The sequence below is a fragment of the Helicoverpa zea genome, chromosome 5 (assembly GCF_022581195.2).
Source record: "Helicoverpa zea isolate HzStark_Cry1AcR chromosome 5, ilHelZeax1.1, whole genome shotgun sequence".
Lineage (NCBI taxonomy): Eukaryota > Metazoa > Arthropoda > Insecta > Lepidoptera > Noctuidae > Helicoverpa > Helicoverpa zea.
Genome location: NC_061456.1, coordinates 13,257,136 through 13,282,867, shown reverse-complemented (window position 1 = coordinate 13,282,867; position 25,732 = coordinate 13,257,136). Strand labels below are relative to the sequence as shown.

Below are 25,732 nucleotides of genomic sequence, written 5' to 3'. Positions count from 1 at the left end.
AATCATGTTGGGGTCGGCTTCCAGTCTAACCGGATTCAGCTGAGTACCAGTGCTTTACAAGAAGCGACTGCCTATCTGACCTCCTCAACCCAGTTACCCGGGCAACCCGATACCCCTTGGTTAGACTGGTGTCAGACTTACTGGCTTCTGACTACCCGTAACGACTGCCAAGGATGTTCAATGACAGCCGGGACCTACAGTTTAACGTGCCATCCGAAACACAGCCAATGGTGTCTAAGATATACTTAGAAAGTACATACAGACTTAGAAAAGTTGCATTGGTACTTGCCTGACCTGGGATCGAACCCGCGCCCTCATACTTGAGAGATTGGTCCTTTACCCACTAGGCCACCACGACGACAAAAAAATATAATAATTGGGTATTATTTAAAGAATATATATTTTTGCTACTATATCATCAGTTGAGAAATATGAGTGAATTTAAAGTGACATTTGAACCTGCCATCAGCTGTTTCTCGTATATATTTTTTCGTTGCATCATATTAGAATATCGAAGAACCAAATTAGTCATTATGCGACACTACTTCCATATATTTCACGGTCATACGCCATAACATTTTAATTTATTCTCTTGGAGCATCATATTTCACAGACGAAATAAAAACCATCCTACATTAATTTTGTATCAGTATGCAAATAAACAAGTTTTGTCTAAATATCAGGTCAAACAAACCTATTGTTTGGACAAAGGAATTTTTATATCGATCGAAAATATCGTTAAATATTTGTGTATTTAAATATAACTTGCCAAGGATTTGTTACGTAAACTAAGCTTGTTATTGGTCACTTCTTAAAAAAAACATTGAATCGATTAGCATAAAATATAATAATGATCATTCTTTAAGGAAAAATCTAATTTATGTAGCCAAAATGTCATGAAAATATTACGAGTTTAATAAATTTTTAATTAAGATTGAAGATAGACAAAACTTAATTAGGTAGGTTGATGCGCTATGCGTACTTTGCAAGACGTCATGTATACAAAGTGTAGGTATTATCTATTCTGTTTTATAGCTGAATAAGATTTTGGCAACTAGCCAATAAAATTTCAATTATTTTTTGTTTGTTGCGGAAAAGCTGAATACTTTTCCGCAAATTCCTTACCACCGTGACGATCTACACGAATCTTAACAAATCGTTGAGGGCTCCAATATTTGTATATTCAAATATCAAACCACAATCCAAGGTTGCGTCTTACGTAAACGCTTGTCATTGGTCACTCAAGAATTTGTTAATTAAAACATATTTAAGTAATAATGTTGTTATAAAAGGTTCTATTAAGTAAGTATGATTTATTTTTTCCTCGTGTTGACCTGTAATTAAATAGTAATTATCGGATTAAAAGCGGTTAGCAATTATAGTGGATTCGCTTATTAACGCGTGCTGGCATATCAACGGTGATTCATTATGGTGTATTATGAAATCTTTTAGTACGAAACATTATTTGTAATATTCGCAGTATCCATACCTAGTAATATTATAAAATGGAAGAATTGTTTGTTTGATTTAGCGCGCTCTTTTCAAGAACTACTGCAGCACTGATTCGAAAAAAATACTACATTGATGGATAGCCTTTTTATTGAGGAAGGCTTTAGGCTACTTTTTATTGAGGAAGGCTTTAGGCTACTTTTTATTGAGGAAGGCTTTAGGCTACTTTTTAACCAAGTGCCAAGAGCTGATAGTCGATAAATCTTGTCGTTACTGTATAGTAATTATTTTTCTGGTATAAAACAGAATGGTAACTGGTTTGTTACATATAATAATTTGGTGAAATACTTGTGTATTATATAAAAACGCACGCCCTTTTGAGGCGAAATTAAAGGCGCGATCAAATCTTTAGGTAATTAGGTAAATTTACGCCTTACGAGATAACGGATAAAAACTGTATTTTCGTGTTGCAAACTCAATGTATTCATAAATCAATTAAATTAGTGAAACTCTCATGAAAACAATACCTTGGAGTGCACAAAATCTATATTACAACCGCAAAACAATTTATTATTATTCGTAGCAGCCACAAAATGCGTTTCGACATAATATGTACTTACGTTGAACTCGGACTAAGCAAATCTTTGAATGCACCCCACGCCAAAGTTATAGCGTATAGCCGGTATCTAGTACGACACATGTAATTCAAAATGTCTAGACTGACTCTCTTCTACGTTGCCGTGCCCTACAGGGTCCATACTGTACTATATTATTATGTAACACCTTTAAAACATATGGAGTGCAATAAACGTATTGAGTATTGAGTATTGAGTATTGAGTACTTGCTTTTTTATGGGAAATCGTCAAATGACCCTTCTTCTGACAAAAAGTACTTTTTATCCGAGTGCAGGAAAAAGTTCTCTCGGAACAAGGGCGATACAACCAGAAGAAGCAGCAAGTTTTATAATAAGTATTACATAGAATGAAAGATAAGTTTGTTCAAAGGATATGTACCAGTTCCATAGTGCTATTGTATGAGTGCTATTACCAAATAAACAAAGGCGTTCAATCTTAATGTCCTACAATTCTTCATTGTTTATGAAACAAAACCTTATTTTTTTCAGCAAATATTTTCATAAACAATAGAACTGTAGGAATGTTGCGTACTTTTGTTATTTCTGTATGTTAGTGTTTGTGGTACAAGTCACAAGATTTGAGCGATTTTGAGAGAATTAATGGATTTTTGGAGAAAGTATGAATCAAAAGCGTGGAAAAATAGATGAGAGTTATAAAAAAACAGGGAAAATCTGACATATATTATGTCCATTTTTGGAGATCCGCAAAACCATACTCAAAGATTGAAGCTAATTACTATGAATAAAATTTTAATATCAAAACGGTTGACTGGTTTACAAAAAAGGCCATCAAAAACAACCAACTATAATTCTCACTTAATAAAATTTTCTGCTTGATCTTAAAGCATCCGTGACCTCTGAACCGCGTCCGAGTATTGACACAAGACAAATGACGAGATTATCAATATAAATCATGTTAACACCTCTTAAAACCGACTTAAAGGTCAAAACATGTAAAAAATTAATAAATAAATAGCCGTACACCAATGCCGAGTGTTTACAACATAATTTATCATAAATAAATAGTATTTAAAGAACACAAATGAATCGGTAATTAGTTTATTTCGGAACGAAGGTTTGATTTGATTACACAATTTTAGGCGCCGTTTAATTAATGTGATTAACGGCCAGTTTTTTCATCAAAAGTTAAAGTTATAGTAATGTCTAAAGTAAAAGTAACGGTCAAATTCGTTTTTTCAAGGCTAAGGTGACAGCAAAACTAATAGAAAAATTGAATTTGACCGTTACTTTTACTTTAGACATTACTTTGGCTTTAACTTTTGATGAAGAAACTGGCTGTGAGTAGCATTAACATGATTTAATAGCTACTCATAATATAGTAGTAATTTAATTTGCAAGAAGTACACTTGAATTGCTACCTCATAAAAACTATACATCATTTAAAGCCGACTACATCAAAAAAAGGAAGTTCTCAATTCAACCGTTCCTGTATGTTTTTTTAATTTTATCGTTTTTGAAACGATTTTGAAAATAATGATTGTTATTGGATTGAAGACGTCGCCAAAATACCATTTAGCCCTATTGATTTCGGACACTTACGCGAATAGTAGACATTTACATAAAATTACTTTGACGGACTTTATCGCGGTTATTAATATTATTTTAATTCCGACGTTTCGGATCCTTTACATTGTTTATTTTAAATGACCACTCGTCCTTTTCTTTCAAACCCCGCTGTCGCTTATGCCTTAAGACATATGGTAAGCAATGTACGCACACCACGTCTGCTACAAGATGCAACAACAGATAGTTTTGTGTTGTACGCTTTGTTTAGCCACCTGACGTACGCTTCAGTAGACAAGTCAACTAAATTATTTATTTAGAGGTGCCTCAATAGGTGTAGAACAGTAAAATTTGTATTAGTGTAGGAAGTAATCGGTGAGTTTACTAACTGAAAACCAAAAATTTGAAATGTTTGGTACAAACGTTGCTTCGGCTAAGCAAAGACTTATATGTCATGAAATGTTGTCAATCTACCATTAAAGAAAATATAGTATTTAGAAATTTTGATATTTACCCAAACGCAACGATTTTTCTTTTCACAATTATTATTTAAATTATTTGTTGCATATTAGGAACTCAATTGTCATCGACTGTACTTCAGTGGCGCAACCCAGTAGCGACTCGTCTCTGACATGTTACGAAATACTGATTGGCAGACAAGTCGCTAAGTTCCACTTATTGTATTTACTAAACTATTTCAGTGTTTCATGTTCTATGAAAAACAATTGAGTAGTACTGAATATGTTTCAGCGTGAGTAATCCAAGGACTTTTAATTGCGATAGGACGTAAATAACTTGTATTATAACTTCACCGAAAAGTAAGCATTTTTATCACAGCTTTTCTGAAGTTTTTGATTTCGTTTTGGTATTTCTTTTCAAGGATGAGGTGAGAAATATTGTCCGTAGAGGCATTTTAAATTTTCACGTGTAAAAGTGATGTGTAATAAGATCCATATTGCAAAGTAACTAACGTTGAAGTTTTTTCTTCTGCATACTTGTCAGAAATGTTAATTAGTTTTGACTATATTTCCTACTAAAATTAACGTTTGACGTATATTTACACGTAATAAATCAAGTTTTTAACAAGCTAGGAATTTTAGTAATCTGATTGTATCTTCATATTGTTATTTATTATATTACTATTTCTACAAAATATATCTAAGGAATTTTGGCATTTATGTAAAAATCTTTAACGACGTCAGTTGTAATTAATTTGAAACAAATCAACAATCAGAGATTGATCACGAAATATTGGAAGTAGTGATATTTACAATAATATACCTAAACCATTTAGTACGAAGCTTAATTTTGATGAGACCTATCATAAGACTAACTACCTACTGTAATTATTAAGCCATAACAAGTCTTTTAATTAACATTAAATCTCTTAACTGCTGTTAACAATTGTCACTTTTATTGGATATTGAAATCTGCCTTCGATTTAAATGACATATTTCCTAAGAAGTTACATCTTCATATAATTGATAGCTTGATTGTTTATCTGTAGGTACACTGGCTACCTCTCATAATTTGTACCTACTTTCGCAATGCCATGAAAACCTGATAGGTCATTCGTATTGGGCAATTTGTGTGTAATTTTACACATTTTCAATGGGTTGTTTCAGTGAAATTATGGCAACATTAGGCTTTAAATAAATTGCTTTAACGGTTGTATACGCGTTTATGATCATCATAACGCTTTATGGGGCAGAGGGCTTGAGAATCGTCTGTTAGAGTGATTTATTGTTTTAAGAACTGGATACATTAGTCGTAGTTTAAGGACTAAATAACTTTAATAACGTCAATTGAAGGCTTGCATCCTGCGTTGAAACTATTTATAGGTATTGTCGAGTGTAGCTTTTGCATAATAACTTTGCCACTCTGAATTTATCTAGTGACTGCATCGGACTACAGTTATCGTAAAGACACTTGGTGTCTCTGAAATCAGCCATTCAATATTATTATTCAGTATAGCCATTCAGTAGTGTTTAGTTAAGATTCTTACTACTGTAAACTCACTAGCCGTCAACTTACCGTTAACGTAACATATTTGATTTGAACAGTACATTGCTTGCATTCGTCAAATGACGCCACTACAGACTCTTTAATCTTACGAAATTTGAAAAATCAGTAGGTAGATATATACCTACCTGTCTTTGGGTAAAAATAAATGACAGGCATTTATTTATTCGACTGCAGCTTGAGTTACTGTAATCTTATGATTCATCATGATGTAACCCTTATTATCGAACCTTTACGACATTTGCGCATACCTGAAACGCAGGCTCGGTCATTTGTTTTGCTTGTTTATGTATTTGTAAAATTATATTGTAAGCAAGTGCTTATTTAAAATCGGTGTACGCTTCAAAAATAAATAAATGGATAGCTGCCTTTTTTTCTTTTTAGAAATCGAATGTACAGGTACGTATCTAACATATATGTGTATAAAAAAAAACAATACAATCGTTTGAACATCCTATTAATACTCTACATATTATTTACAGCTACTACAAAACAAATAGTTAAGTTTTAGAAATAAAATTACTAGATCGGCCACGGACGAACTTTATTCTTTTTATGATATCCTTAACCTCATACATAATAGATTACCTAATTCATAAAACACGTTATGAGAAAAATTACATCACAAACAAAAGTACACAAAAATTCACACTCATTGTTTTTTAATTGTCAATTGTATGCTTTGCTGAGCAAAATGCTATATTTTTACGAACATCTTGAAACGTCACTATTCATTAGGTATCCTATGAAAGTGATCGTAGTACACACTGTAGTAGAAACTCCCAACAAACCATAAAACACAGAAATGTTAAATAAATTCCTCTAAAATACTATGTTTACTTTCTGTACATCTTTCTTATAATTACTTATTTGCTAAGAAATCACAAAGTACTTGCGAATTCCATACAAATTCTAAATGGATAGAAAATGAATTCAATGATTATTCATTATACCAAGCTGACAAAAATAAAGGTATATTTATGGGGTTAACGAGCAATATTATAATTTATCTTTGAAATAAAAAAAAAAACTGAATTGAGGATGACACAAACTTTTAACTAATGGTCGTTAATCCTGTTTTGCAGATTATCTTAATGTCCATGTATAGACGCGGATATCTTTTTTTGCAATGCCAATCTACTATCATTTCATATCTTTTTATAAATTTCAAAGTGTTTAAATAGCTAGATAATCGATTCTACCAGGACATCCTACTTCATGTTGTACAATAATCGATAAAAACATTCAACAGACGTATGGTAAAAACGACTTTATTGCTTACATCATAGAGTCTAAAATTGAAGCGATATTAAACTTGAATTTTCAATGTCAATAACTGAACAAATATGTCAAAGGTAGCTTGAAGTGTCGTCTTCGTGTAAGTGCCAATTTACATACAAGCCAAATTGGACCAAATACATGTGGTATATGGTATATTTTTCCTTGATACGCTACATAGCTTATGTCATAGACATTTATGCAAAAAATAGGTAATTTTGCGAGAAATTAATAATTTTAATATTTATGTTTTGGGAACCTTGAACTTTAATATATTAATACTAATTAGGTGAGAGGTCATAAATACCAGTGGCTTAAATTGTTTTAAGTAGAGGTCGTTAATTTTATATTTGGATTTATTACGCAATTCCACTAATCTTTGTTTTTAATGCGACTATCGTTTGATTGGATTTAGAAAAACAAAAAATAAATCTTGTAACTGAATAAGTTAATTTACTTTATATAATTTTTTTGTCTGATTGCTTGTTTTGGACAGATTTTCTATAAAAACATGAAAGAGTATTCTAATAAATAAACCTAAAAAACTTCAATTTTTTATTGAAACAAGTACGTTTAGCACGCTTTCCTTCTGAATATGAGTAAAGCCAGAGAAAACAATTTGTACATGTTTCAAAAGGTTCTACCGTTTACTGGGCCCGCCTCAACATTCCCAAAGGGATATAATTAATTAAATTATAAACTCAAGGCACGATCAATAATGTTTTGCACAACGACCATATCGAGACTTATTTGGTAAAGTTGGTACTTAACCCTCCCACGCTGGGGACGAGAAAATATTCTGTTTTTTGACGTAAACTATATTATGTCATGTTTTACGTAATGTTTGAAGGAACAGATTTTTTTAAAATTTTGTTTGGTACCTGCTTTGTAACAGTACGAAAATAATATTAAAAAAACTTTAAACGTAAAAATAAACACAATTTAAAAAATGAAATAATAAACTGAACTAAAATTATGGAAATCTTTGAGATTGTACAGATATACCTATCGTAAAATTTTTATTTAGACTTTTTGGAAGATAATATGTTTTATCGTCAGAAAAAAAAATATGTTAATCACCAAAATATCGAAGTACCTATAAATATGTTAATCACCAAAATATCGAAATACCTAGAGGTAAAACAAAAATAAATGTAAAAATAATATTTACCTTATTTATAAATACGATTAGTTTTTTTTACTTCTTTAAAAGGCATACCTACATACTTTATTAAAACAAACTATTCACTATACCTTGGTATAATCCTACTACAATAATTTACGGTCACTCTCGGGTCATAATGGTCAAGTTTGCGAATCAGCGATTACGTAGTCAATACTGCAGTCGTGGTCACGCATAATTATTCCTTTACGCCATTTTATACCTTGTTTACAATTCCTGATAACTTATGGATTTACGTTATTTTTGAAAATGTATTTCTATTATTTAATTATTCACGTTGAATCAAATTGATTAGGTAGGTATAGTTATTTGTGAAACAAAATTATACTAATTGAAAACATTAAAGCATATTTCATACAACATTAATCTTAACTCTCAAAGTTAGTTTGCATCTCACAGATTTTCTATTGGTAATCTTAAATGTCTTAAACTATCACCTAACTATTTCTTTAACTTTTTTGGCTAGTCGAAAAGGATACTAAGTATATCATTTCGTCAAAATTATAATCGAACCTTAAAAAATGAGAAAACTGAAGGGTCAAGAAAAATCCCATATCATTAATATTCTCTTTTATATAACCATTGTATAAACACAAAATACCAACAATTTTGCATACAAGTAAAGCGTCGGCGCCGGCGCCGCTGCTATGCGTCGTTCAATAAATATAATCGCGATAGCAAACAGGTCAACATATAAACACTTGAATTGAATGGCTGGTGCCAAAAGTAACACTCACAAATATTGGCAAAGGCTACCAGGATTCGACTTTTAGGACAGTTAACCAAAAGAAAACTCTATGCTATGTACTGCAGTTTATTAGGTGATGATACCTGCAGCTCACTACCTAAGTAGAATTATGAATTAAGTACTCTCTTTCCAATGTTCGTCGATATCAGTTTGACTGTCGGTATTTTATACTGAATGCTTAGGTTTGAGAAAACAAATATTGACTGATGGTTCAGCAAATACTTACGCGATATTGACTGAAAGAAAACCCGCCCAGATCGGGAAAAACCATTAAAAGAAATCCCAGATAAATCAATAATTCCCACACTTAATATGTTCACAAAAACCCTAAATTTTCTCTGACCTCACCTTTCCACACTTACACAACATGTCAGAATTATTTTTAATAAGAAACCTGTTCTGAAACACCAATAACCGATGTTATTGACCACCTGTAGGACTAATTATGGTAATTAATTGTGACCTTGGTGACTTAAAAATAATATTGTAGGCGATGTTTTCATCAAAAATGTGTTTTTTTTTCTTCGGCCGAGTCAATGGACGTTAATCGTTATTATCATTCTTTATGGACTAGCAAGGTCGTATAATGGCGGGTGATTAAAAAAAAACTAAATATAAATGGGAATTTTTGTCTGTCTATCACAAAATCATATTTGAAGAAATTGAAACTAATTAAGATAAAATTGTTGGCAGAATTATTTTAGAAGCATGAGTTTTCTTTTTAGGCTGCGTATGGGCATAATGCCGATTACAGTAGCAATATCTATAAGTTGTAACTCTTACAATAAAACATATCAATCTTTGGCGCACCTGTTAAAACTATTTCAGTAATGGATCCCCACTCGATTTAACAAACTCAATGATCGAACAGATCATCAAATAATGCTCTTGTTCTACCTTCAGTTTAATACCTGTTAGATCTTACCGCACCTAATACAAAACTGTCATAGCCTTACTCCTACAACATATTTGACTATGACACACAGGGCAGATTCTCTATAAGACGAATTGAATCAGTTGACATTGTGCTGGCATTGGTAGACGGATCTACTGCTGTGCGTAGGCGCATCACTCTTCTTAAGGATTTGAGATGATTGGTTGAGTGCGTCCAGTGTAGGTGCTGGGTTATGAGAGCCTACGTGTCATATATTGTAATTAAAAACAATATTAATATGTACACCAAATCACTTGAAAATGGCTATGTTGAACTGTCGCGGACTGTACGCACTTTATTAGATGGTACTCGGGAACAATATCTGTAACTCAATGTTAGAGCGCGATTGAGAATGTGGTTGAAGGCAATGGTACGACGCATGATAAAAATTATTTTGAATTATATAAATTCACTATTAAGTCAAAGGTTGCAAAAAATGGAGACGGAGATGCAGATCACATTGTTACAAAAAAAAAAATCTGTATCCTGTTTAACAAGAACTTTAGCTAATTTAATAAAAGCTAACGTATAAACTTACATGGTAGCATTTGCTCTTGACACAGAAAGAAAGTGGCTCATCCAATCAATTAAGTATCAATAACCGGTAATTAAACAATTTTACAAAGTTTCTCATGTTCATTGTGTAGACAATAAGTTTTTTGCCGCACACTACGATAATAATAGGAATTCGCCTCCTTTGTCTAGTATTCGTACTCAATGCCAAATGCAAATAAAAACGGAATCGTAATATTAATGCATTATACAACCAATTGTTCTGTTCAGATGTGATCGTATCTATTTTGAGTAAATTGTTGAACAAAAATTTTAAGGTGTTCGAAATATGAAATCATGGAATATGAGGCAGGTTAAATTGATGGAGTAGACAGTCCTTGAGATGAAGAAGCGAGTCACCTGGTAGCAATAATAGTAGAATTCCATGCCATCATGCCATGGTCAATCCGATGTAGTGATAAAACTGACGTCACGGTATGTAAGCATTCAGTTTTTGGTAAAAACTTCATTAGAAAAAAAGTATATAGGTACTTGTATGAAGATCGATTTTTCATCAATAATCTAGTTACATATTAATTTAGTTACAATGTGAATTAATATGAAGTTCCAAAATTCAGCAAAGGTTTTGAAGATCACGTATTTTCTGTATCGTAATTGGCAGATAACGCCTGTATAACTTAACGAGACATTAATAAGAATGGAAAAGGGTCAAGGGTTATGTCCTGTAGCTAATTGAAAACATGATACACTCACCATAAGAAAACCGGTACACCTTGAGAAATCTGACCATTTCGAGACAGTAGGTGACAAAAATAATGATCATCATATATTTTGTTCGTCCGAAAATTACATAATTAACAAAACTAGCTTCAAATGTTGAACATCTACTGCTAACGTGATTTGGTCTAGGAAATATGATATGTCATATTTATATGAATTTATAATTCCTGAATTAAAACCAGAAAAGAGACTAAAAAAAATTACCTAAATTCTACTATTTTTACCCGTATCCAAAATATGCATAATTATGCCATATAATCGTTTTCTTTTTCCTTTTTAAGTCATCTGTTGCAAAAAGTATTATAAAATGGCTGACAGATGTCTACTATTAGACAAAGGTAACAATGATGTTATCTCACAAAATAAAAGGTCAATAAATTATTTAGTGTCTAACTCTAGCCTATACCTAGCCTTGAGTAAACCACATATCACATTCTTTGATCACATCCTCCTTAGGCACACAATTAAAATCTAATCTTCGTTACCTCATCCTACCCCCCAAAAATTCGAAACATAATGAACTCGTACCAGAAGACGCAACAATAAGACTGACAGGTGACCTTAAAACCATATCGTTCATCATTCAGGTCATGTAACACCTAGAGTAAATTACCCAACGTCAAAAAAGTCAATCTGTAATTCCTTGTTTGCGGTTTCGCACAAAGATCAACAGTTAAACAGAAGATATCCAACCATCTAATAATATTTACTGCTAAGAAATAATTATAAGCTACTCTATTACATCCTGGAGATGAAGGGAAACCCAAAACCAAAGTTGTATCGGATTTTGCGTAAATTATAGACGTCAATAGGAAAAGGGCAATGGACTAGCAAGTATGCGCATAAATTTTGTTAAACATAAGGTTTTGTTAGTTCCAGCTGTAGTGTTAGATACAACAATACATGTTGCGGAAGATGAAAAGCATTGTAACAATGTAAATATTGATAAGATGACTGAAGTCGTACATAATAATGATGTTGTAAAGTAAATGAAATAGGAGATAGGCAAGCTAGTTTTGCAAATGAAGAAATGAAAATGATTGATATTAACAAACAACTGGATTTTATGAAAACAGCAAAAGAAGTTGATGTCGTTCAACTCATAAACTAAGGAAAAGCAAATGTAATTTACCTTTTACATTTATGGAAAGTTTTAGTTTCGTTATATGACCCGGATCTTCGCAAACCATCCGAACAAATACCGGAGCAAGGACAGATACACAAATAAATATATCGCTTAATGTCAAGGCTCCGAAAATAGCCCATCAGTTTGATTTACGACCACTATTCATAATATCCTGATGGAATTGTATTTCATTGGAATTCCAATTCTATTCTTTCTTATATGTGGTTTATAGTTTATTGATATTATTATTGTTGTTTTGTATACCGATGTCACTAAATATTTTCATATTTCTAGGATTGTTATCATTATCTTTGCGTGCTTTTATAACGACTTCATTAACACTTTTCTGTTGTCCAATTTAAGGTTTTGATCGACCTTAGCGACAGATTCTTCTATGTTTTCATTTATTTCGTTATCCACATTTACGAATCTATGTAGGTAAACTGGATATATTTTATCATAATCATTATTTTTATATTATGCCTTAATATCAAGTTTAAGTAGCAGCTCTTATTAAGTCATAACGACATATTTGATCCTTAATGTAGCTTTTACATCAAAACTTGTATTAGTCTGATAGCTCTATTAACCTTTAAAGATGTACATCATTAACTCAGGTATTTTGATGTTTAATGTAATACCTGATTTTCTTTGAGAGACCGCTACATAAGGACAATCACATAAATAAGATTTTGCAAGCTCGATTATCTTAAATTTTAAAGGCTTGTAGCGGTTTGATAGTGCTGGATTAATAGCACCTATTACTGCTGAATTGCAATGATGTTTTTTCTTTTATTGTAGCTATTAATTAAACGTTTGAGGAGCAGGATTTGAAACTAAAAGAAATAGATGAATTTTATTAGGGACATAAGAGACATTCAGGGACTAGAACATTGCAAAAATAATCACAACATTCCTTTGAATAATATAATAGAAGAAGATACACAGCATAACATTACTCAGTTACTCCACAAAAGTTATTACCTTAGCGCAATCTAAAAATAATATTAATAAAACTTCCCATAAAGGATGTCCAAAACTCCACATAACTTAAGTAACTGTCATGTTAAAAATAATTACTGGGCAAAATCCTCATTACTATACGACAAAAGCTTACATTCGCTGTACTTGTGTGAGTACTTACGCAAGCGAACCGAGTGGACGGACCATGTATGGGATGATGACACCGACAGACAATAAAATTGGTTTCGATTGAATTTTGTTGAGTTGTGAGTGATTTTAGTGCTTTGAAGGGACGGAATAGGGCCAAGGTATTTATCGTCCGATTTAGGCATAGAATGTTGTGGGAAATTGTTAATTATTAAATAGTTAGTGGGTACATTTCTATATGATATTTATTAAAAAAATAAAGTCTTGAAGCTCTGTATGCTATTGCTGATAAGATGACAGATCTACTCAAATTAAACCGACATGACATTTTAATTTTATTGCCCTTAAAAACCAAGTTATCTCAGATATGTCGTCGTCGTAACATCGCATTATAAAGTAGTTAACTTTAAACCTAATGGTCATTTAACTTAAACCTTGGAACTACACGTAATCTTTCACCAGATTCTGGTCAAACTGGTTACAGCCTAGTCGTTAGTTTATTGTTTGTACAAGAAACTTAGTGTGGGAACGAACTACATTTTGGGTGCATCAGCTTAATTTCAGGTTACATTTACAGATATCTAAACTTCATCTTTGTGATTGAAGCTGGGGAGTTTGTTCCACCACTTCTTCTTCCCAGCAAAAACACATATTAAGTGGTGAAGGGCGGGCGTTTTGGGGGCTGTCTTTTGTAAATTTGACGTTCGAAAAGTGCTGATTTTCAGCCTACTTTGAATAAATGACTTTGCTGTTTAGCACTGCTTACCAATCATAACTCATGAGAAGAATTGAAAGGAACGCTTTTGGACAAAAATCTATGCTTCGAATTATCCTTTCGAAGTCAAAGTCGCATTACACAAATAATATGGTCTTAGATACTTGTTAGAAGGCCTACATGTGATAATAAAATTGAAAGTAGGACCTAGCATTTAACGCAACAGGTCATCTCGCGTGACTGGGTTAAGACACAGAGACCGATATTATAATAATATATGAAAGTTAATACCTATAAAGTAGATAATAATGACCGTATGTTTACTGAAGTAGAAGATATTAAAGAAGAAAATTGAGCAAAAGCAGAAAAGATCAATAATGAAGATAAAAAATATGCAAATAATGAATTTAAGTCAATTGCTGAAATCAATATTAAGATTAAAGGCAGAGATGTTATCGCAGGAGTATTTATGTACCAAGTTTGCTTTTGAACTGATATTCAACTTGATGTTTAATGGAGTAGCTATATCTACATGCAAAATAAACCTTTAGAGGAAATGTAAAATAAAATATTTTAACAACTTGCCGAATATTTTTGTTGTGGCTCACTCCAAGAATAGACCCCAAAACATGATAAAGGCTTAATTTTAATACTCTGCAAATCAAACATAAATTACGCAATTTAAATACGCACCAAACAGACGATGCACGTCAAATCATGATAGATGATAAAAAACAATTAGCAATAACACCATAAAAGGCTAATGATTGCAAAAAGTTATAATATCAATCGTTGCCGACCAACCCTGGAGGCATGAATGGTATTTACGATTATTTCTATCAATTCCGGTAAATCCAAAGGTGAAGGCCGCTGAGCATCAGATTAAACCACCGTGAAATTAGCGTGAAACCCCTGGGCGTTATGATGACAGATTGCATGTGATACATACAGATATATCTACCTATGAAGCTTCGGATACTTTTAAACCTGTCGGTATCATAAATGATGAAGATTTGATTTTTATCACAGTGATCGTAGGTTTTTTCAGACCTGACATTTGCATTGATTTTACAACAGAACTGTTCAATGCAGTTGATTTATGGTTCAAACAAAATAACAGCTAATAAACAAATAGCACTATTAGCTCATGATCATTTTAGCTAATAAATCTAACATTCAACGCATCCTCCCTTTCACCAATTTCAAAATCAGCTTTGCACAATACAACTATTACATGTACTTCCAAAATTCTAACGGCCGAATATTTGTCAAAACACAAATCATCGATCATAGCTCCCTACAATTTATTATTGACAACGTCTAATTTATTAACATTAAGAAATATGAAGCAAACAATGGATTCTTCGTCACCTTTTGATAAAATTAACTTTGATCTAAGGGCCACTTGACACCAAACTGTCAGTTAGTTGCCTTTGCAGTGTTAAGCACTTGCATCGTAAATACTTAATACTTCAATAGCATCATTGTTACAGAGTTTAATGATTTGGAGCATTCAATGCTACTTGAGTGTTTCATTATTTATCTCGTTTTCATATCCCACGCACGATCTATGATAAATGAAGCTCAGGATTGTAACTATAGACATTTATGTAATCACTTGTTTATTGGTATCACCTTTAAAATGTTTATCAGAAATTGATGCTAGTGTGCCACCTTACATATTCAAACCAGGAACGGGTTTACCTACGATGATTACTACCTAGTGATATCTGTAGTACAATTAATATGGGCCACAATGATGTTTTGAATAAGTGCTCTTTGGCCTTTGTTTACAACATTTTTTATTGATACTAAACGTCAGTGTCTCTCATCCTTCACATCGATTGGACAAATGGACAGTATAAGGTTTACTATAGGTATTTGTCATAGTTATTTCTATGAAAATTATTTGATACAATGTGATGTTGCAGTTAGTGCATCAAGTTTATGATGTGTGATTTTGAATTGACATTTTGCTTTAGTTACGCTGCTTAAAGATCAGGATAAACATTTTGGTTATTTTGCAGGTTAGTCCGGTGCATTTGCATTTATTTTAATATCACTTAGAATTGTGCAGTTATATTGCAATTCGATTTACCATAGTATGAAATTAGCGTTTCTTATAAGGATTTGAAATTAAACATGTATGAGCATGAGTCGTGATCCTTCCAAATATTCAAAGTGTTTGACCTATCTCTAAACAGAAATTGAATTAATGATGATTGAATGTGTTAATGATGAAGAAATTAATATACCATTGGAATCAAGTAAAGCCATTAGCTTGCACAATCCAAGTTTGCATCATGTTTTTACACTATAGTTTACTTTAAACTTGTCGTATTGATTTTATGGACATTGAATTCATTATCTTCAAAGCTGTAAGTTCAATGTTGTAAGTGGCGACCAATATTTGTTGGGATGTGTGAAATGCAGCATTGTTGACTTCACAAACACGATTGTTATCATACTCGGAGATTACTTCTTCGTTAAAGCTTGTATGAAAACATGAAGGAGGTTTCTTCATTTGTTTTTTAAGCCATCTAACAATTACATCATTTGAAACCCAAAAACCAACACTACAATGTTGTTTGCCAAACAGCATAATGAAAAATGAACTTACAAACAGCACGTCGCAAAAATCAGTTAGTTGCATAATCTCTAGGCAAATTGAATTCAGGCCTAACTAGTGACCTTAATGAAGACATATGTCAAGATTAACAATAGGTGTGACATAGAGTGATCCTAATACACATTTTTTCAAACCACTTGACTAACATGTTGCGGCCATTTCCAATGGATCCGTCACGCCATTTTGAACACGTTCTTTTATCTTATTAGGACAAGTTACTCTTCAAACAAATACTGAAACTGGCACAGTTACTAATGTAGGTACTTGAGTTGCGGGTCAAGTTGAAACGAATAATACTTAGGAATTTCTAAGATCTAATATTTTGCCTCTTGATATGATTTTGATAATTCAGACGATTAAGTAACTGAATAAAAGTTTTATCTATCTATCGAATGTTTATACGTTGAAAGACATAATACTGTTAGATTCTGTAAAAGCAAGCAATGCAGCAATATCATAGTCAGCAGACTTGTTAATAAAACAAACAGAAGAGAAAATAAACACAGCTACTGTCGATATTCAATCAATCAAAGACCTAGAAATCCCGTCATTTGTAACATTTAGTTGTACAGCAGTAGCGTCGTGTGTGCTGTCGCAACTTGGGGTCAGTGCTGCTATTATATATCTTAAGTAAATAATTACACGGTCCCAAGTCGTGTGACCTTCAGTGGCGTTTGTTAATTTTTGTGTGTCATCTGCTAATGCATGTAACCTAGGAACCGCTTCGATATTTGTATCGTTCGTGTTGCCTTCAAGATGTTTGATTATTTTGTCAATGATGTTATCTAAAATTTTTGGGTTGCTTTTAATGTCAATTATATCTTCATTGGCAACTTTAATCAAGCCTTTCTATCCTTGATAGCAAAATAGAGTAATATTGTTATCTGGAAAATTCATCTTAATCATATTAGTATTAAACCCAGGGTCAGTTGATCACTACAATATTTCACGTTGACTCATCTGCAATACTCAAGTTATGCCAATGGCAATGGCACACTGACTTACGATGACCGATAATCCAACTAAATCTCAAAACAGCTCAAGCATTTAATTTATTAAAGAATACAATGACTGATTAGGTCCATTAGCCATTTAGCAATAGTCAGAGATAAGTAAAAACAGAAACCAACAAAAACTGGTTTCTTTACGGTACTGGTTGTAAGTTTTTAGCCTACTTACAAATGGTCGTACATACATTACACTGAGCGTGCTCATTAGAATTCCCGTCAATGAACAAAAGAGACTCGCTAAGCAGACCACGTGTATGTCTATAGAAAAAAATGCCAGTTTTAGTGTCTGGTTTTTTGTCTTCTTTGTTATTTTTAATTATGATTATTATGTGTGTTCTGTTAGGTAATTTTGGGATTTTACTTTTCTTGCTAGAAAATAGTTGCATACTATTTCGTTTTCTCCACGACACAATTTAAGTTCTACAACGAATCTGAGAGATATCCTTTCACCAACAGGAAAAGCTATCCTATTATTCCAAGTTCTAAACTATCTTCATGCAAATCGAAATCTCGATTGTTTTAGTGCCAAAAACAATATTTTCAATTCAATATAAGACCATCGCCACCGTCGCGCATTCCATCATTAAATTCAAATTAATAAAGTAATATCCGCCTCCAATATCGATAAATCAAATCTTCTCCATCGATACGAGATTCATCTTCAACGTTATCTCTATCATCGATTAGTTTGCAATTAACTGCACATTCTCCTAGTACAAGTTGAGTATTGTTTGCGCCGTAACGAGTAATTATCGGCCCACGGACACGTGTCTTTGTTGCAATATTTTACATGCCTCGATACATTGTCGAAAACTATCAAATATTGGGATTGATGATCTTACGCAAATATGCGTAGTCGGTGATGATTTTGTTTGGAACTGCAACTTTCGATCAAATAAGTTGTTAACATTTTGTAATATCAATTTGCTGAAACGGGTCTAGAGTGAATTGAAAAAACATTTATCCAGCTATTATTATTAAGAGTGATGAATGTCAGTCGTTTCTGGTTTTTAATATTATGTACATTTTAAAATATAGCTCCAGAATCATCTACGTGACCTTTGTTCACCAAAAAAAAAGAGATTTATGTAAAAACATCCTTACAGACCGAAATTGTCCTATATGACAGGAATGCAATAAAGATTAAAATTAAATGAATATTTTTAAATTAATTCGCAATTCCAAGAAATTACAAACGTAATGTTTGACTCGAAGGACAAGTGGTCATTACGTATAATAACTAATCAAGTAACAAAAACACTATAAGGTGAATCCGTTGACTTAATTAAATCATTGTTATAATAGTGACAAATACTTCATCAGTGGTGGATTGTGGTACAAGTGATAAGGTTGACGCGGTTAGACATTTTCTATTCAAGCTTGATATTTGCAAATGATTAATGTATTTTGGGATTTTATATAATAATTTTAATAGGTACATAAGTGTATTCAATTGATTTTAATTAATTTTACTTGACGTATAAATGTTAAGTAGTTTTTTTTTTTAAGTTGTCTCATTTCAATCATTCATCTTGATCAATTAGCATTCATTGACGCATTATTGAGTGGATACGATGGAAATAAAATTTTATTTTAAACTAGCTTTTGCCCGCGGCTTCGCTCCCGTCAACTGACTTCTCTATTTTCCCCAATTTTTTTTTCATAAGAACTTTCTCCTGACAATAACAAACACAACAAAAAAAGAATTAGCCAAATTGGTCCAGGCGTTGTTGAGCTATGCGCTTACCAACACATTTTGCGATTCATTTTTATATTATAGAAGATTCGATGTTCTTTTAACAAATTAACCTGACCTTTTCTCTTTTTTGGTGATAACAATAAGGATGTTCTTGGACATACAATACGGTAATTAATAAACACTTAAAATTAAAATAACAAGTTGCTTTAACAGTAGGTAATAGCCATGCACAAAAACCCACAAGAACTCTTAATTTCGACACGAAATAATCCCATAATAAACCAATTAATTTAAAACAAAACTGGGTACTGAATCGATAAAATTTAACGACACTTGACGAAAGCTTTTACCTTGGACCAAACGACATACATTATACATATTGAATTCTACAAGTGGCGACTGGAACGCCTTGAGCCTCTTCGAAATAATATGTTCCACTAGCGCATGCGAGAACAGTCGTAAATACCATTTATATGATAATCGGTTATTACATTTTATTATTGAAAAGTTTCTTTTTATTGTACTTACGCTTGAGTGGATGTTGGGAGGAAAATGGTGTATCTGTTGTAAGCGCCTGCAGGTTTTGTAATAATAATTTGTGCGTTTGCGGTGTTGCTATTGGTAAATGAGTAGGAACTTTTAAGTATTTTCTTTTTTCAACGTTGATATTAATAGTAATGATTCTCATCTAAACTGCAAACGAGTGCTGAAACTTTTTTATCATATAACAATAGAGTTAACTATTGTCTTTTATACATATTTTTAGCAGTTTCTTAGACATAGTTTTTTAGTTAGTTTTTTGTTTGATTGTTCCTTTTATAAGGCTCCGAAACCACTCAACCGATGTAAAAAATTCTTCCACTTTTGGAAAGTTTCACTCTTCTTGAGTAACATAAGCTATTTTTATCCCGGTACGGGCAGTAGTGAAACCGCGGGAAAACGGCTAGGCGTAAACAATTTTATTTCAAAAGCAAATTCCTTCAGTAGGTACCTACTTGTCTACCTACTCATCTCCAATGATAGTTTAGTAAAGCCAAGATCATCATCACTTCAGAACATTTAGAATACTATTGTGCACATATTGTAGTCGTGACCGATAGGTACATTTGACTTAGTATTTGGGTCGTTTGCATAGCTTAACCTTCCGTGGGCGAAATTGAGTAATAATATTTATTATTTTATTTGATCAATACTGTTCTTTGGGTTGACCTGGTTTGAATAGTCGAGATTATAGACTTTAAAAATTATGGAATTAGAGTTACTTTGCGGAAATCCATGAAATACATTATCAAAATATTTAGCTTTAATTCCGCGACATAGTAACATAATGTTTAATAAACTTTTATGCTAGTAGGACATTATAAAATTGATGTTATTTTAAAGCATCCTGGTGAATGAATAAGCCCGTGTTCTTGATAGATTCAAGAAATATTTGATTTTAATATTATAAAAGTTTAACCTATGACACACGTGTTTTATCAAAATAATTAATTCGCATAATTAATTGATGACACTGCGCATTGCATAATGTTATAAATGATTGTATCGGTTGATGTCAATTTGTGACCACTAGGGGTCACAATTCAAGGTCAACGTTTTGAAATTTTGACCATGACATCGTTGAATTAAGTCAAATTAGGAAAAGATTATCCGCGAATTATTGAAAACGTGAAGAATCGTTTTTTGCTATGTCTATTCAATGTTCAAATGTAAATTAAAAATTTTATGTTTCATAAAGGCCTTTGCATTCTCTTACTTACACTAGTTGCACGGTTCCAAAAAGTTGGTCTGATGGAGAAGAGCCAGCAAGAAACACTCTGGACACTCTTCCTCTCTCAATCTTTGTACAGTACTTTCGATCTCTCGAACCAAAAGTATATAAAATACTTCCCTAACATACACCAATTATAACTTTAGATAGACTAGAGATATTAAGTACCTATAACAAATGACAATTCAATAATTTTACCTTAGGTTGTTTTTTTTTATTATTGCAAAGATATAATTTTGTTTGTTTCTAACCTGATATTTTCTATTATTCCAGAGGCTGTCACTGCATCTGGCAGTGGTGCTGCTTGCAGTGTACCACACCTGCAAGGCAGACCGACCGACGAGGGAGATCCAGTTCAGCTCCAACCAAAACTATGCGGTGATCGGCTCCCCCATCTCCGCAAATCTTGATGAAGATGGATACTTCTACCCGAAGCCGAAGATACCCTTCCCGCCGCCGCCGCCACCACCGCCACCAACTAGGCCGCCGCCACCACCACCACCACCACCCCCAACTAGGCCGCCACCACCACCGCCGCCGCCCCCAACAAGGCCTCCACCACCACCGCCGCCGCCACCAACAAGGCCACCAGTAACACAGTCAACAGGCTACTACTATGAAACGCCTAGAATCCCGTTCCCGCCGCCGACGAGGCCGCCTCCACCACCACCGCCACCACCAACTCGGCCCCCTCCCCCACCACCACCGCCACCAACGAGACCACCTCCCCCTCCTCCACCGCCGCCAACAAGGCCCCCACCTCCGCCAACGCCGCCGAGGACCCCGCCACCACCTCCACCAACTAGGCCTCCACCACCACCACCAACAAGGCCTCCAGTAACACAGGTCACAGGCTACTACTATGAAACGCCTAAAATACCGTTCCCTCCACCAACTAGGCCACCGCCGCCTCCTCCCCCACCACCGACCAGGCCGCCACCCCCACCACCGCCACCACCAACTAGGCCACCTCCTCCTCCACCCCCACCACCAACTAGACCTCCACCACGCCCAACCCCGCCTCCAACAAGGCCTCCACCGCCACCAACTTTCAAAACTCCAACTACAGGCTATGAGTACAAAACCCCAAGTATACCTTTCCCACCTCCCACGAGGCCACCACCACGTCCGACACCACCACCAACCAGGCCGCCACCTCCCCCGACAACCAGACGACCACCACCACCACCACCTCCACCACCGACAAGGCCACCCACAACCAGGCCTCCACCAACATACAGCACCATCTTGGATCAAACTAGAACCACGGGATATACATACCCAACTCCGTCAATACCTTTCACTTACCCGACTACGACCAGGAGACCCTACATTCCTCCTGTAACTCAGCCCACCACACAGAGAACCTTTCCTCCCGTGACTTATACTTACAGGCCTCCTCCGCCACCAACGCCCCCTCCAACCAGGCCTACTTACAGAACTCCGTCAACTTACCTACCACCTCCACCACCAACAAGGCCCCCTACACCTCCTCCAACTAGGCCACCACCACCTCCAACAAGGCCTCCAACTAGGCCCCCACCACCACCAACCAGACCGCCGACATTCAAGACTCCAGCTACATATCTTCCACCACCTCCACCAACCAGGCCTCCGACCCCACCGCCAACAAGGCCACCACCACCTCCCACAAGGCCACCAACTAGGCCCCCACCACCACCAACGCCTCCTCCAACCAGGCCACCGACATTCAAGACTCCAGCGACATACCTTCCACCACCACCACCAACGAGACCTCCAACCCCACCACCAACAAGGCCACCACCGCCTCCAACACCACCACCAACAAGGCCGCCACCGCCCCCAACGAAGGCAACTTACTTGCCACCCCCGCCACCAACCAGGCCTCCAACTCCACCACCAACCAGACCACCACCGCCCCCAACAAAGGCCACTTACTTGCCACCACCACCCCCAACTAGGCCTCCAACACCACCACCAACGAGACCACCACCGCCCCCAACACCACCACCAACTAGACCGCCACCACCCCCAACACCACCACCAACAAGGCCTCCACCACCTCCAACCAGGCCAACCCCACCACCGACATACAAAACCACAGGCTATGACTACCCTACGCCTAAAATACCATTCACCTTCCCGACAACTTCACGACCAACAACCAATGCTCCTATATACTTACCTCCCAGTACCACGAGACCTCCGATCTACATTCCTCCTCAAACAACCCCAAGGCCTTACACTAGGCCCCCAGTCTACATCCCCCCTCAAACTACGAGGCCTCCGGTGTACATCCCCCCTTCAACAACAAGGCCTCCAATCTACATTCCTCCTCCAACGACTCCTAAGCCTTACACAAGGCCACCAGTGTACATTCCCCCCTCAACAACAAGGCCCCCAATCTACCTTCCTCCTCAAACAACCCCTAAGCCTTATACTAGGCCACCAGTCTACATCCCCCCTTCAACAACAAGGCCTCCAGTCTACATTCCCCCTCAGACAACTCCAAGGCCTTACCAGCCCCCAGTTTACATCCCCCCTCAAACTACGAGACTCCCAGTATACATTCCCCCTTCAACGACTAGAATACCATACACGACTCGACCACCCTTCATCGAAGATAAGGGTTATTTCTACGACCGACCACTCGTTCCCTTCGTATTCTAATTTAGTTTAGTTAATTAGTTACATGATGCACCAAATTTTGTTTAAATACATAAGATAATTAAGCACCTGATTTGCGAATAGGAATTCGTAGATTCGATTGTAATTGCGGGTTGAAGTAATTGAGTTTTTCTTAAAGAAAAATTTTCAATTACCATTCGAAATTAGAATCGCTTCTAAGCATGCAGAAATTATAGTAGCTACTTAATTTATGAAAATATAATTTGGTAGTAAAGGTAAAGTGCTAGTTTATTCACGTGAGCAATTTTAACGTTATTGGTTATTGTTATAGATATTTTAACGAATATCCATTTTCAAAGGAGATGGCCAAATTTTCATAGTAAAAAAACCCAGAATCGACAGCAACGAAAGGGGTACCAATGGGTTCATTATGATAGACCTTTGATGGTACCAAAAAATCCAGCCTGAAATCCATGGGGTATAGGAGCTATATCATATTTTCACAAAATAGGTTATGTTGAATTTATGTTGATTTTTAAGATCATTTACATCAAGGCACATAAAAAACCAAGTATACTAACATTATACAAGCCAATATTAATATCTCCATAGTTACAGACTTTGCCTGGAGATTAAAAGATCTTGATTTTGACCCCTACCCATTGCACTATTGACATGAACCACTCCAGAAAAGATTAAACACCGACCTTATCTTCTTGGAGAGGTTTCCCAGCTATGTGCAACCTTCATAAACTGGCAAAGGTAAATAATAAAAATAAAAAAAACTTATTAGGTGCATCGGCCCAGAAGCCAGTGTTTTTATAAAAAGTAGTTTAGCATATTCAGTCATTGAGTTCCCTCGATCTTCTCTTCTCTCCATCATCAAGTCAACTTAAAACCTTCACTCTTGTATAGTGCTTATAGACATACAGCTGAGTGTCAAGTTTTTACCCTATGCACGCCTACAACTTCGTAAGTTGTCCTCGATTTCTCAGGGTTTCCATCATCAGATCCTGACCTGACGACTATGGGAACATCTGGGAAGTATACCCTATCAAACAAAAAAATAATTTTGCAAATCCCAAACGTCTAAAGAACAGCAAATAGTAAAGGCAAACTTTTTCATAACCTAAATTCTTGATCGAAAAACCGTTATAAAAAGAGAACCCCATGGTTTTCGGATGATATGAAATACTTTTTTAAATCCACACATTATACTGAATCCAATGATACATGTAAAGTTTCTGTCGACTCTGGGTTTTTTTTTGGCCATCTCCTTTAGTTAATTAATCATTGATTATAATATAGCTCATTGACAAGTAGTGAATATTTTGCTTAAACTTAATAATTTTGGTGCAGCCATGTCCTTTAAGTTGCCATAAAAATTGTGATACCAAACGAGTACTACGTACTTACAGTCGCAATAATAATTATATTTTGTTAATTATGTTTGTTTATATATTAGTAACTAGTTATATATATGTAACGGTAATACTCAAAAATCAAACGCGGAACCACTGCCTTTAACTAATTCTACGTTTAAGATTGTAAAATATTTTTTAAATAAAAGAAAATGAGAAATATTGGTATCGTTTTATTTTTAACTTCCAGTGCATACAGAATTTTCATCTTTTCAGATTTTTCCTATTGTCGGCATAGGTACTGTAGGACCCGGAGACCATTAGCTTGTTCAAAATGAAAAACTGATTCAATATCACAACAGAAGGAAGGTATTAAGTAACTGAATGTTGGTAAAAATCAAAAATATTCTGGCTTGTGATAAGATACACCTAACGAATGTAAAAATGTAATATTCCATCAAATTAAACCAAAGACAAAAAAATATTTTTTGTTGAGAAAAATGCATTTCTTTTGCAATAGAGGCAGAAAACATATTCATTATAAACATGTCATATAAATACAAGTTTATAGTATCATCATGTAGACATAGATTGGCGTAATTTATTTCATTGTAGCTATCTATGAAAGTGTATAA

General features: G+C 34.7%; 1 protein-coding gene across 1 annotated transcript in view; it reads left to right on the top strand.

Annotated features, from left to right (window-relative positions):
• Window positions 1–25,319, top strand: part of LOC124630330 (proline-rich extensin-like protein EPR1) — a 30,904-nt gene extending 5,585 nt beyond the window's left edge. The window contains exons 2-3 of the mRNA XM_047164192.1: window positions 21,400–24,094; window positions 25,014–25,319. Coding sequence (XP_047020148.1) covers window positions 21,400–23,778 — 2,379 coding nt within the window. The 3' untranslated portion in view covers window positions 23,779–24,094; window positions 25,014–25,319. The remainder of the gene's footprint in view (window positions 1–21,399; window positions 24,095–25,013) is intronic.
• The last annotated feature ends 413 nt before the right edge of the window (window positions 25,320–25,732 follow it).